Raw genomic sequence first — 12,706 nt, forward strand, 5'->3', positions numbered from 1 at the left:
AAGAATGGCTCCAGCCGCATGAACAACTCTTCTGGGAAGGCTGTCCACAAGGTTTAGGAGTGTCTATGGGAATGTTTGACCATTCTTCCAGAACCGCATTTTTTAGGCCAGGCACTGATGTTGGAACGAGAAGACCTGGATTGCAGTCTCCGCTCTAATTCATCCCAAAGGCCTTCTATCGGGTTGAGGTTAGGACTTTGTGCAGGCCAGTGAAGTTCCTCGACCCCAAGCTCGCTCATCAATGTCTTTATGGACCTTGCTTTGTGCACTGGTGCGCAGTCAAGTTGGAACAGGAAGAGGCCGTCCCCAAACTGTCCCCACAAAGTTGGGAGCATGAAATTGTCCAAAATGTCTTTGTATGCCTTAAGAGTTCCTTTCACTGGAACTAAGGGGCCAAGCTCAACCCCCCCAAAAAACAACCCCACGCTATAATCCACCCTTCACCAAATTATTTGGACCCGTGCACAAAGCAAGGTCCATAAAGACATGGATGAGCGAGTTTGGGGGTGGAAGAACTTGGCTGACCTGACCTCAACCCGATAGAACACCTTTGGGATGAATTAGAGCGGAGACTGCGGGCCAGGCCTTCTCGTCCAACAACAGTGCCTGACCTCACAGATGCGCTTCTGGAAGAATGGTCAAACATTCCCATAGACACACTCCTAAACCTTGTGGACAGCCTTCCCAGAAGAGTTGAAGCTGTTATAGCTGCAAAGGGTGGACCAACTCAATATTGAACCCTACGGACTAAGACTGGGATGCCATTAAAGTTCATGTGTGTGTAAAGGCAGGCGTCCCAATACCTTTGGTAATATAGTGTATTGGCGCTTTTCCACTGCATGGAACCGTACCGGTTCGGCACGCTTTTGTGCTTTTCCACTGCGGTACTGCATGGTATAGGGTCGGAACGGTTCGGTACGGTAAGGTATAGGTTTGCTTTTCCACTGCATGGAACCGAACGGTACGGTACGGTACGGCTCTGAAAAAACAGTACCTACTCGATTGTGGTTCCAACAGGTACCAAACTGGTACCATATCCCACAATCCTTTGCATGCAGTCACTAGTAGCCACTGATTGGTCAGAGAATCACACCCACCCCGTTGTTATCCCACCCACTAAACTTTAGTACTACTTTAGTGGAAAAGCAAACCTATACCGTACCGTACCGAACCGTTCCGACACTATACCATGCGGTACCGCAGTGGAAAAGCAAACCGGGCCAAGCAGGGCCGAGTAGAGCCGAGCCGGTACTTGCAGTGGAAAAGTGCCATAAATCAGTAAGGTGTATGGGAATAGAAGGCCAACAGCGTCTTCAGGCACAACCCCCCCCCCCCCCCCCAGTGATGTCACAGATGTGTGCTATCTCATAGTTAGGTCTATCTAGTAATAAGTAAATGTGATTGTTTAAGCAAGCATGCAGATATGGTGAAGTCAACATTGTATTATTTTGTATGGAATGGTTGTTTTTTTTTTTTTTCATTGATTGAATAGCAGGACCAGGAAAAGTTATGTTTATGTCTATAGTGTGATACTTTAGGTGGTGTGTCAGGGGTCAGAGGTCACCTGAAGAAACAGAATTCTGGGTATATACATGGGCAATTTTCATAAGCAATTTTAACCTGCCTTCACTCGTGGAAATTTGAAAGAAATGATAAAGCATCACTGAAATCCTAGAACTGTCCTTTTGGAATCCAATAATATTGCAGTGGTGTTCAAACTGGGTTTCTGGATTGTGGGCTGGCAGCTTCCGTATGCCAAAGAATTTCCACAATATCCTTCGTTTGTTTTATAATTATACGAATCTGAAATTGAGGCGCCAAGCCTTAAACCAGCTTCTGAGAAACAATGTGCTTTATTATGTATCTAGTCAAAGTACCTTACACACTGTATTCTTTACTCAGTCTAGTTTGAACACAGTGCATTGTTTCCAATCCTCAAGCCCCGATGAAGGGACGAAACATGTTGGGCTGGTCAAAGTCTTTTATGATCTTGCATAGAAATAGAGGCAGTATTGGGTTTTGAAATCAGCTTGGAGATAGTGCATAAGGGTCAGTTTGTTATGTAGTCTCAGGAGCTGGGAGGCAATGTGCGAGGTTAATTCGTTATGCAGTCTCATGAGTATGAAAACAGTAAGAGGTCAGTTTGTTATGAAGATCCAGGACATGGGAAAATGTACAAGATCAGTTTATTATGCAGTCTCAGGAGCTGGAAGGCAGTGCGAGGCTTGTTTTTTATGCCGTCTCAGGAGCTGGAAGGCAGTGTATGAGGTCAGTTTATTATGCAGTCTCAGGAGTTGGAAGGCAGTGTGAGGCTTGTTTTTTATGCAGTCTCAAGAGCTAGTAAATAGTGTGAGGTCAGTTTGTTATGCAGTCTCAGGAGCTGGAAAGCAGTGTGAGATCAGTTTATTTTTCAGTCTCAGGAGCTTGAAGGTAGTGTATGAGGTCAGTTTGTTATGCAGTCTCAGTAGCTGGAAGATAGTGTGAGATCAGTTTGTTATACAGTCTCAGGAGCTGGAAGACAATGTATGAGGTCAGTTTGTTATGCCGCCTCAGAAGCTGGAAGGCAGTGTGTGGTCAGTTTGTTATGTAGTCCTAGGAACTGGAAGACAGTGTGAGAGGTAAGTTGGGTATGCAGTCTTAGGAGCCAGAAGATAGCGTGAGGTTACAGTTTGTTATGCAGTCTTAGGAGCTGGAAGACAGTGAATGGGGTCAGTTTGTTATGCAGTCTTAGGAGATGGAAGACAGCGTGAGGTCAGTTTGTTACGCAGTTTCAGGAGCTGGAAGACAATGTAAGGTCAGTTTGTTATGCAGTCTCAGGAAATGGAAGACAATGTGAGGTTAGTTTGTTATGCAGTCTCAGGAGATGGAAGATTATGTAAAGATCAGTTTGTTATGCAGTCTCAGGAGCTGGAAGGCAGTGTGAGGTCAGTTTGTTATGCAGTCTCAGGAACTGGAAGAGTGTATGAGGTCAGTTTGTTATGCAGTCTCCGGAGCTGGAAGACAGTGTATGAGGTCAGTTCGTTATGCAGTCTCAGGAACTGGAAGGCAGTGTGCGGTCAGTTTGTTATGCAGTCTCAGGAGCTGGAAGGCAGTGTGCGGTCAGTTTGTTATGCAGTCTCAGGAGCTGGAAGGCAGTGTGAGGTCAGTTTGTTATGCAGTCTCAGGAGCTGGAAGGCAGTGTATAAGCTCAGTTTGTTATGCAGTCTCAGGAACCAGAAGACAGCGTATGAGGTCAGTTTGTTATGCAGTCTCAGGAGCTGGAAGACAGTGTATGAGGTCAGTTTGTTATGCAGTCTCAGGAGCTGGAAGGCAGTGTGAGGTCAGTTTGTTATGCAATCTCAGGAGCTGGAAGGCAGTGTATGAGGTCAGTTTGTTATGCAGTCTCAGGAGCTGGAAGACAGTGTGAGGTCAGTTTGTTATGCAGTCTCAGGAGCTGGAAGGCAATGTGAGGTCAGTTTGTTATGCAGTCTCAGGAGCTGGAAGGCAGTGTATGAGGTCAGTTTGTTATGCAATCTCAGGAGCTGGAGACAGGGCATTGACTGTCCGATATCTGCATACTCTGATCCTGCATACTCAAACTAAGTTTTCATAACCACGCCTGCAGTATTATAATATTCCAGGACAGAATATTCAGATTGTTGCATTAGCTCAGTAATGACCAGTTCTCTTTACACCTTGCTGCTCAATGTCAACAAATTCTAAAAGCGGTCTATAAATACACAGAGTCAGAACTGCTTATCCAAACAGGTGAGAATGATGACGGACAACAGACGTGATGACAAGCTGTCAGGCCGCAGCCGCATGCCAGAGAGAGAGAGAAAGCCATCTGCCAGCAAGAAGCTCTCCATGGGATCATTGCACTGGACTACAAAACACTGTGATGGGAACCGCAAGCAACAGGTGATGGGCCGTGGCTTGTTCCCACAGATAAGACAACAAAGCGCAGCCTGCTGTGCAGACATAGGACAGGCATTGTGTACAGCTATGACAGACGCAGTTACCTGTCCTGCTTCCGGGGAAGAGTGTTTCTGCTGAATTTAGGACTAGCGCCAGGGGAGGACAGAGGGCTACGCCAACAGATCGACACCAAGCACAAAACAAAACAACATTCAATTAAAGATCCAGCCACAAATTAGAAAAAGAAGAAAACAAAAAGTCAACTCCACCCAACACTAGGATTTTCTGGATTGAATCGCCCCATTGGCTACCTACATCTTGCGGTGACTCCAAATGGCGGGAATTTCCTGTAAAAGGATCTAACTCCACCCCTTTGACAAGGCCATAACCAAACCCCATCCCAGCAGGACCCCGGATTATTGGAGTGGGGGGAGTGTGACACCATTGACTTGAGCTGGGAATTCTGCTGTATAGACCCCAAGTAGTATTATTATATTCTGAAGTTTGATTCAGTGTGCCAGCAAATCCTTCAATCTCAGTTTTATTTCATCGCGTTTTTCAAATTTAATAAACATTTAAAATGAAATACATTTTTAATAAAATACAAACATTTTTTCCTTAAGTTTGGATGGATTAAAGTGTTACTAAACCCACAACAATCAAATCAGTCTGTATATGGAGTAGAGCATGCTTGTTATACTTACTGTGGAACCTAAGGGGTTAATCCTTCCCATTGTGTGAAAAGGCTGCTTGAACCTGTCTTCTATGATCCTCCTCTTCTTCCACTGTCCCTGTTCTATCTCCTGATAGAATGGAGCTTTTGGAGTCACTCTGCACATGCTCAGTTTAGTGTGTATTGTTTTTTTTTTTTTTCTTGGGAGGGTGCATGTGATCATCACAGGGCCAATCAGCACTGTCCAGACAGAGGGTCAGGGGTCACACAGCCTAATAGAACAATCAGGGGAGAATGAAAACATCCCCTACAAGGTTTAACCAGACACTGATAGAAGTCACAAGACTGCTATATACTGCTGATGATAAAAATTATTTAGCAGTTTATATTTACTAAAATAATTAGATTTCCATGGTCTGTGTACTGTGGGATAGCAGATCTAGTGACTGCAGGCTCCTGGGAAGACCAGATATAGTGACTGCAGGCTCCTGGGGAGATCTGATACAGTGACTGCAGGCTCCTGGGAAGACCAGATATAGTGACTGCAGGCTCCTGGGGAGAGCAGATATAGTGACTGCAGGCTCCTGGGGAGATCTGATATAGTGACTGCAGGCTCCTGGGGAGAGCAGATATAGTGACTGCAGGCTCCTGGGGAGACCAGATATAGTGACTGCAGGCTCCTGGGGAGAGCAGATATAGTGACTGCAGGCTCCTGGGGAGATCTGATATAGTGACTGCAGGCTCCTGGGGAGAGCAGATATAGTGACTGCAGGCTCCTGGGGAGACCAGATATAGTGACTGCAGGCTCCTGGGGAGATCTGATATAGTGACTGCAGGCTCCTGGGGAGATCAGATATAGTGACTGCAGGCTCCTGGGGAAACCAGATATAGTGAACGCAGGCTCCTGGGGAGACCAGATATAGTGACTGCAGGCTCCTGGGGAGACCAAATATAGTGAACGCAGGCTCCTGGGGAGACCAGATATTGTGAATGCAGGCTCCTGGGGAGATCAAATATAGTGACTGCAGGCTCCTGGGGAGACCATATATAGTGAACGCAGGCTCCTGGGGAGACCAGATATAGTGAACGCAGGCTCCTGGGGAGACCAGATATAGTGAACGCAGGCTCCTGGGGAGACCAGATATTGTGAATGCAGGCTCCTGGGGGGGGGGAGACCAGATATAGTGAATGAAGGGTCCTGGGGAGACCAGATATAATGAATGTAGGGTCCTGGGTTTAGTAACACTTTAAGGAATAGTTAAATGTTTGTCCGTCTGTTTTTTTTGCCGTCTGTGTTGGGGATATTTCCTCTCACTTCCTATACCTGATCCTAGAGATACAACAGGAAGTGAGAACAAATCTCCCTAATGCAAGAAAAGATCCCTGCTTATACTGTTGTCATCAGAACAAGTGTCCCCAATGAAAGATTTCCCATTACTTTCTGTTCCAGCGACAACTGTAAAATTTTGGATTCCCATCACTTTCTCTCCAGGATACATTGGGCACCAGGACGTATCCCTAGTGGCACAAACAGCACTAAAAACCTGACGGGGGGGGGAGGGGGAATTTATGCCTTCTACACTCCATCCAAAAGTGTTTTAGACACACCATTGCAACTTTATACTTTAGCGCAGCATTAGGCCTCATTCCCATGGGCATACTACAGCGTACACCCATACAAGGGCAGTGCAGGTTGTCCCATTCATGTCAATTGGGATGCAACGTAGCTGCTGCTCTGAATTTGGCATCTGTGTGGGTGTGAATTCAGGGCCATGCACCCATACAACTGTCAAAGTGGGAACTTTATCCGTGCAGCTGCTGCATCCTAACTGACATGAATAGGACTGGTGCATGGAACACCTGCGCATCCCTGTGTGGGCAAACATGGGCCTCGCATGGGTGTATGGCCTCAAGTACATCGCTCCCCGCCAGATCCTGCAGGGTAGAGTGATGTGCTTTACTTTGCTGCAAATAAGTAGCAAAGATGTTTTTCGAAGTTGAAGAAAAAAAAAAAAAAAAGCATGACGCAGGTGCGGCTTTCTTTGATTCTACTGCACTGGGGAAGGTTGGGCCCCACTTAGCCGGCACCCGGGGTCCTTGAGTAACCCATAAGCCCGCCTGCAGCGGTATCCTTTGTTGGTATTTCATGTTTTAGATACACTTGGATTACATGCAGTAGAAGTGAGCACATAACTTTGATGAGTAAATAAAATGAAGAGGGCTGGAATATTTGTTGTGTAAATGTTAGAAGGAAGATAGGAATTTCGTGCTGCATCCCATTTTGCTGATTCACCATCAGCTGCAAATGACTCACCGCTTCAGTGCAAACCATTATCATTATCTCTATGTGCATCTGATGGGGGGCTGGAGTACCGGCAGAAAAAGCCGATACGGCAATGTCACAGGTATGCATGGCATTGTGACATTAGACCGGTCTACCATACATACAGTGGGTATAGAAAAGAATCCCCCCCCCTTTAAAATAATCACATTTTGTTGCTTTGCAGCCTGAAACGAACACAGACACAGTTTTTGTTTTACTCAGTGCAACTTATAACATCCATGTGAAAGATATAACACTTGGATGTTATGAGTTGATATGTCAGAAAAACAAAAACAGAATCACTGAGTTGGAAAAAGGATCCCCCCCCCCCCTTGTGTCAGTATTTTGTTGGACCACGTTTTGCTTTAATTTCAGCCTTTAGTCTGTTGGGATTTGTCTTTCCTAACTTTGCACATCTAGACTTTGCAATATTTGCCCGCTCTTCTTTGCTGTTCAAGTTCAGTTACATTTGATGGTGACCGTTTGTGGACTGCAGTCTTCAAGTCATTCCACAGATCTTCAATGGGGTTTAAGTCTAGGCTCTGACTCAGCCATGCAACGACATTCACCTCTTTCTCCTTCAACCACTGTGCGGTCATTGTTTGCTGTGAGCTTTGGGTAATTGTCATTTTGGAAGGTAAACCTTCTTCCCATTGACAACTTTCTGGCAGAGGGCAACAGATTGTCCCCAAGAATTTGATGGTATTTTGCCCATACTATTTCCTTCTATCCTGACAAGTTCTCCAGTCCCTGCTGCAGAGAAACACCCCCATAACAGGATAGTACACCTGTCCATGCTTTACTGTGGGAATGGTGTTATTTGGATGGATTTCCGCCAGACATATCGTTTGTTGTTGAGGCCGAATCATTCATAGTTAGTCTCATCTGACCAGAACACCTTTTTCCATGTGGCCTCAGAATCTTCAAGAATGAATGAGGATTGGCTTTTTCCTTGCAACCCTCCCATACAAAGCCATATTTGTGGAGAATTTGTGATATTGTTGTCACATGCACACAATGGCCACTCTTTGTCAGAGTTGGGGGTTTAAGTCTGGGCTCTGACTGTGAGCTTTGGGTAATTGTCATGTTGGAAGGTAAACCTTCTTCCCATTGACAACTTTCTGGCAGAGGGCAACAGATTGTCCACAAGAACTTGATGGTATTTTGCCCATCCATTTTCCTTCAATCCTGACAAGTTCTCCAGTCCCTGCTGCAGAGAAACACATACAGGATATTACCACCCCCCCATAACAGGATATTACCCCCTCCATGCTTTACTGTGGGAATGGTGTTATTTGGATGGATTTCCACCAGACATATCCTTTGTTGTTGAGGACAAATAATTCATGGTTAGTCTCATCTGACCAGAACACCTTTTTCCATGTGGCCTCAGAATCTTCAAGGTGCGTTTTGGCAAAGCTCAGTGGTGGCTGAATGTGGTCTTTCTTGAGGATTGACTTTTTTCCTGCAACCCTCCAATACAAGCCACATTTGTGGAGAATTTGTTATATCATGCATGCACAAAATAGCCACTCTTTGTCAGAGTTGCTGTAGGCCTCTTGGTGGCCTCTCTGACCAGTTTCCTCCTGGCTCTTTCATCCAGTTTGGAGCAACGTCCTGATCCAGGGAGGGTCTGTGTTGTACCAAATACCTTCTACTTCCTAATAATAGACTTTACTCTGCATCTAGGCATTGATAAAGCTTTTGTAACCATCTCCTGACTTCTGCCTGTCCACAACTTTATCCCAGGAATCCTGGTGACAGTGCCTTGCCGCCCATAGTTGATTGTTTGCTTCAGTTGCACTATCAGGGACCGAAATGCTCCAGGAAAGCTATTTTCATGCTGAGATAATCAAAATGACCACAGCTGATCACAGTTGAAAGGCAAATGGCTTTGTGTGCTACTGAGAAGGTGATTAGCTACACCTGATTGGGTTTACAAGTCATTTTTACGAGAGGGGGGTGATCCTTTTTCTAACTCAATGATTTTGGTTTTGCATTTTTTTTTCTTTTAAAGACATGTTGGTGTTTTATCTTTCACTTGGATGAGTAAATGCAGCTGGATAAAACAAAAACTGTGTATGTCTTCATTTAACCGCTTGCCAACCGCTGCACGACTATTTACTGTGGCGGTCAGCCCCTCACAGGCAAAGCGATGTAGGTCTACATCGCTAGCCTGTGAGGCTCTAGGGAGCGAGCGCGCGCCGCCGGAGGCGCGCTCCCGCGTGGTCACGGACCCCCCCCGCGTGTGTGACTGACGGACCCGATGTCTGCCGGGCACTTGCGATCTTCTGTTACACCCGAAGAAAAGCAGGCGGCTAATGTAAACAAAACCATCTGTCATTCTTCCCTGTGTAAGAATGGAGATCACACAGTTATATTATGTAGGACCGTGGATCTCTGTTCTTACACCTCAAGCCACAGCCAATCACAGTTAGAAACACGCCCCTAGGGACACACTTAACCCCTCCCTCTCCAATAAAGTTAACTCCTTCACTGCCAGTGTAATTTTTACGGTAACAGTGCATATGTATAGCACTGATTACTGCAGTAATGTCACTGGTAACCCCAAAAGTGTCAAAAATGTCAGTCAAGGGTCCGATCTGTCCGCCGCAATGTCGCAGTACCGAAAAAAATCGCAGATCGCCGCCATTACTCGTTAAAAAAAAAAAACAACAAAAATCTTTCCCTTAGTAAACGCAATAACTTTTGCGCAAACCAATCAAAACACGTTTTTTTGCAAAATTTTTTTACCAAACATATGTAGCAGAAAACAAATTGGCCTAAAATGTTTTTTTTGGGAATTTCATATAAAAAAATGTGAAAAATATTGTTATTTTTGCAAAATTGACGCTCTTTTTTTGTTTATAGCGCATGATCAAAAAATCGCACAGGTGATCAAATACCACCAAAAGAAAGCTCTGTTTGTGGGAAAAAAAGGACGCCAAATTCGTTTAGGTACATCGTCGCACGACCGCGCAATTGTCCGTTAAAGTCACGCAGTGCCAAATCGCAAAATAGGCCCTGGTCAGGAAGGGGGTAAAATCTTCCGGGGCTTAAGTGGTTAAAGCTGCAAAGCAATGAAACGTGATTATTTTAAAAGGGGGGTAAATATTTTCTATACCCCCTGTATCCACAGATGTATCAATAGGCAGCACATGGTTTTCTCACTGTATCTCACTGGTGGAGGTCAGGTGTGCATTGTAAAAGATTTTCCCAGAAACATTCACTAAGTAGGGGGCGCTGGTCTAAATGCTTTCACGTCATCGGCTGAGGCTTTGTTTAATCCAATCCTTCAGTTTAAAGCAATTAAATACATTCAGGTGCATTAACACAAAATTATTTCAATATCTTATTGTTCATTTTTATTCTAAAGTAGCTACAGTCTGAGTAGAAAGGCCTGTCCTAAAACGATCACCCAGGGGGGATTGTATTTTCTCAACAAAAATGTACCCTTTAAAATGATACTAAAGTCTCATTTTTTTTTTTCCTTTAAAAAAACCAAACATGTTATACTTACCTACCCTGTGGCAGTTGGTTTTTCACAGAGCAACCCCGATCCTCCTCTTCGCGGTACTTACCCAGCTCTCTTGGCCCCCTCTCCTGTTGAGTGCCCCCACAGCAAGCAGCTTGCTATGGGGGCACCCGAGCCGAGCCGCAGCTGTGTGTGTCCATTCAGACACGAGTCGCGGTTCAGCCCCGCCCCCTTTCTCCTCATTGGCTAACTGACTTTGATTGACAGCAGGAAGGAGAGTCCCGAACGGCTGAGGCACTCTTGCAGATTGCTGGGTTGAGATGGGGGTTCAGGTAAGTACCAGGGGGGCTGCTGCAAACTGAAGGGTTTTTATCTTAATGCATAAAATGCATTAAGATAAAAAAAACCTTCTGCCTTTAGAATTACTTTAAGTTATGTTAGGTCACCTCCCTGCCCTCAGCCTGTGACTGAACTGTTAAGGAGCAGCAACAGGCTGGTAAGGTCATCCTTCTGCTCTGCCCACCTGTAAGCATATTTGCACATGGCACACCTGATTGAGCCCAAGTGCTGCCCTTCCCTCTCCCAGTCTGAATGCTGCGAAATGAAAGTTTGATACACTGGTTGCAGTTAAAAAAATTAAGTAATGATGTATTACTGCATCTGTTCGCGTTTTGTTTTCATATCTGCCTGTAGTTCAACTTAAAATGTTAACTTTGCAGCACTGTGCACCCCAAATCTGACCCACGTGTCTTAACATAGGATGAAAAAAAAATGAAGGCTGCTCACCTCTCTGACATTGCGGTCTTCACGCTATTCGTCCTCACAAATCCAGACATGGAGTCATCCCGGGGGGATGCGGTCAGAGCACTGGGAGAATTATTGCTGCTGAGGGAGATGTCGATCGATTCACAGCTGGTGTGAAGGCTGCTGATGGACTGAAATCCCAAACCGTCCTTGCTGACGGCAGAGGAGCTGCTGGCGTTGGTACCCCAGGTTAAGCTGTTGGAGGGCACGGAATGGGCAGAGCCAGGGCTGGAGGCAAGGGGAGACGGGTTTAGGTCTATGCCTTTCCCATACAGAGGGCTGCTGCCTCCGCTGCTCAGAATACCGCTACCGGACGGCGAGTCTGGGTGAGAGGAGATGCCCATGGTGGCGTGGGGGTTGGAAATGATCACTGAGTTCTTCATGTTCTCCGAAGTTGTGACTGGGCCTGGTTTATTGGGCTTTCCTCCAAAAAGCCTGGAAATGGGAAATTAGAATTAGGATGTTAAAAAGACCCTGTTACCTAGTGGGAGGGTGCTGTACATAGCTTCCTGAAAATATCACAGCAGCCTGCTTCAGTATTCCTCTCAATATCCCTCAGTTCTGATGCAAGCAGTGCATCCTAGGTAATGCCCATATGTGATGCTAAGCTGAATTATCTTTTGGCCAAGATGAAGCGTAGTATTTGCCCTTATCAGTGTCTAGTAGGGGGTGGCGCACCTTTATTCTGGCCTTTTGGCAGGAATGGCTGGCTGTATAGTGTCCCTGTTGGTATGATGGGGGCTTTGAAGGCTAGTACTGGCTGGAACAGAAACTGGGGCATCCACAGGATGTGGGGCACAGAAATAATTCCCCTAGGAAAACTGGAGTTGCCCAGTGTCTCTTAAATTGAATGGGATTACAGGGTCTGGCCATGGGCTGGGAAGGCATATAATCGGCTGTGTCTGTGCCCCCTGGGAGTTCATCGCCCCAAGGGTGCTCCTAGTAATACTTGAGTTTGGGAACCTCACTGTGTGAAAAGGCACATGGCCACGTTTCTCTACAATGCGCCACTATAGGCTAGGCCTTTGGGGATAGGTCCCGGGCAATTTCTGCTACCAGGCCGCAAGGCCTATCCAGTGCACCTGCAGCGGTGCTATTTTGTTTTCCCCACTGTTTGTCACTAAGCACTTTTGTCTGTGTTTCTTTTCTCACTTGGATTGAGGGTGTGGGTCCTCGGGCCTACCCTGAAGTCTAGAGGGTGGATGTGGGGCCACCAGGTTCCTTCCTCCCCTGAACAAGGGGGGGGGGGTCTTCCTTTTGGGGAGCCCCTCACCTAGTACTCTTTAGTCAGGTTCAGCTAACCATGAGGAAAGGGGCTCACAGGGCCTTTTGGCTAGGTGGACCAAGTTGAGCCTTGTCCCTGTCAGGAGCCTCGTGCCCTGGGGGGGGGGGGTGTCAGGTAAGAGTCCCTATCCTTTGGGGGGTTGACTAGAGAGACACCCTTTAGTGCACTTTGTGTGTTTTTCACATGCACTTTTTTTACACCTAGGTGTTTTGTTTTTGTGCACCACTGCGAGTACAAGAAAAAAAAAAG

General features: G+C 46.0%; 1 protein-coding gene across 5 annotated transcripts in view; it reads right to left on the minus strand.

Moving 5' to 3' along the window:
- The window catches only part of NAV2 (neuron navigator 2), a 713,755-nt gene that overhangs the window by 64,259 nt on the left and 636,790 nt on the right, over nt 1–12,706 (minus strand). For 4 of the 5 annotated variants that reach the window (XM_082270271.1, XM_082270272.1, XM_082270273.1 and 1 more), the window contains 2 exons: nt 11,155–11,607; nt 4,002–4,067 (listed from right to left, as the gene is read on the minus strand). In XM_082270271.1, coding sequence (XP_082126397.1) covers nt 4,002–4,067; nt 11,155–11,607 — 519 coding nt within the window. The remainder of the gene's footprint in view (nt 1–4,001; nt 4,068–11,154; nt 11,608–12,706) is intronic. The other variant, XM_082270274.1, reaches the window with a different exon arrangement.

This window comes from Pelophylax lessonae (genome assembly GCF_965119305.1).
Source record: "Pelophylax lessonae genome assembly, chromosome: 10".
In the NCBI taxonomy this organism is placed as follows: Eukaryota; Metazoa; Chordata; class Amphibia; order Anura; family Ranidae; genus Pelophylax; species Pelophylax lessonae.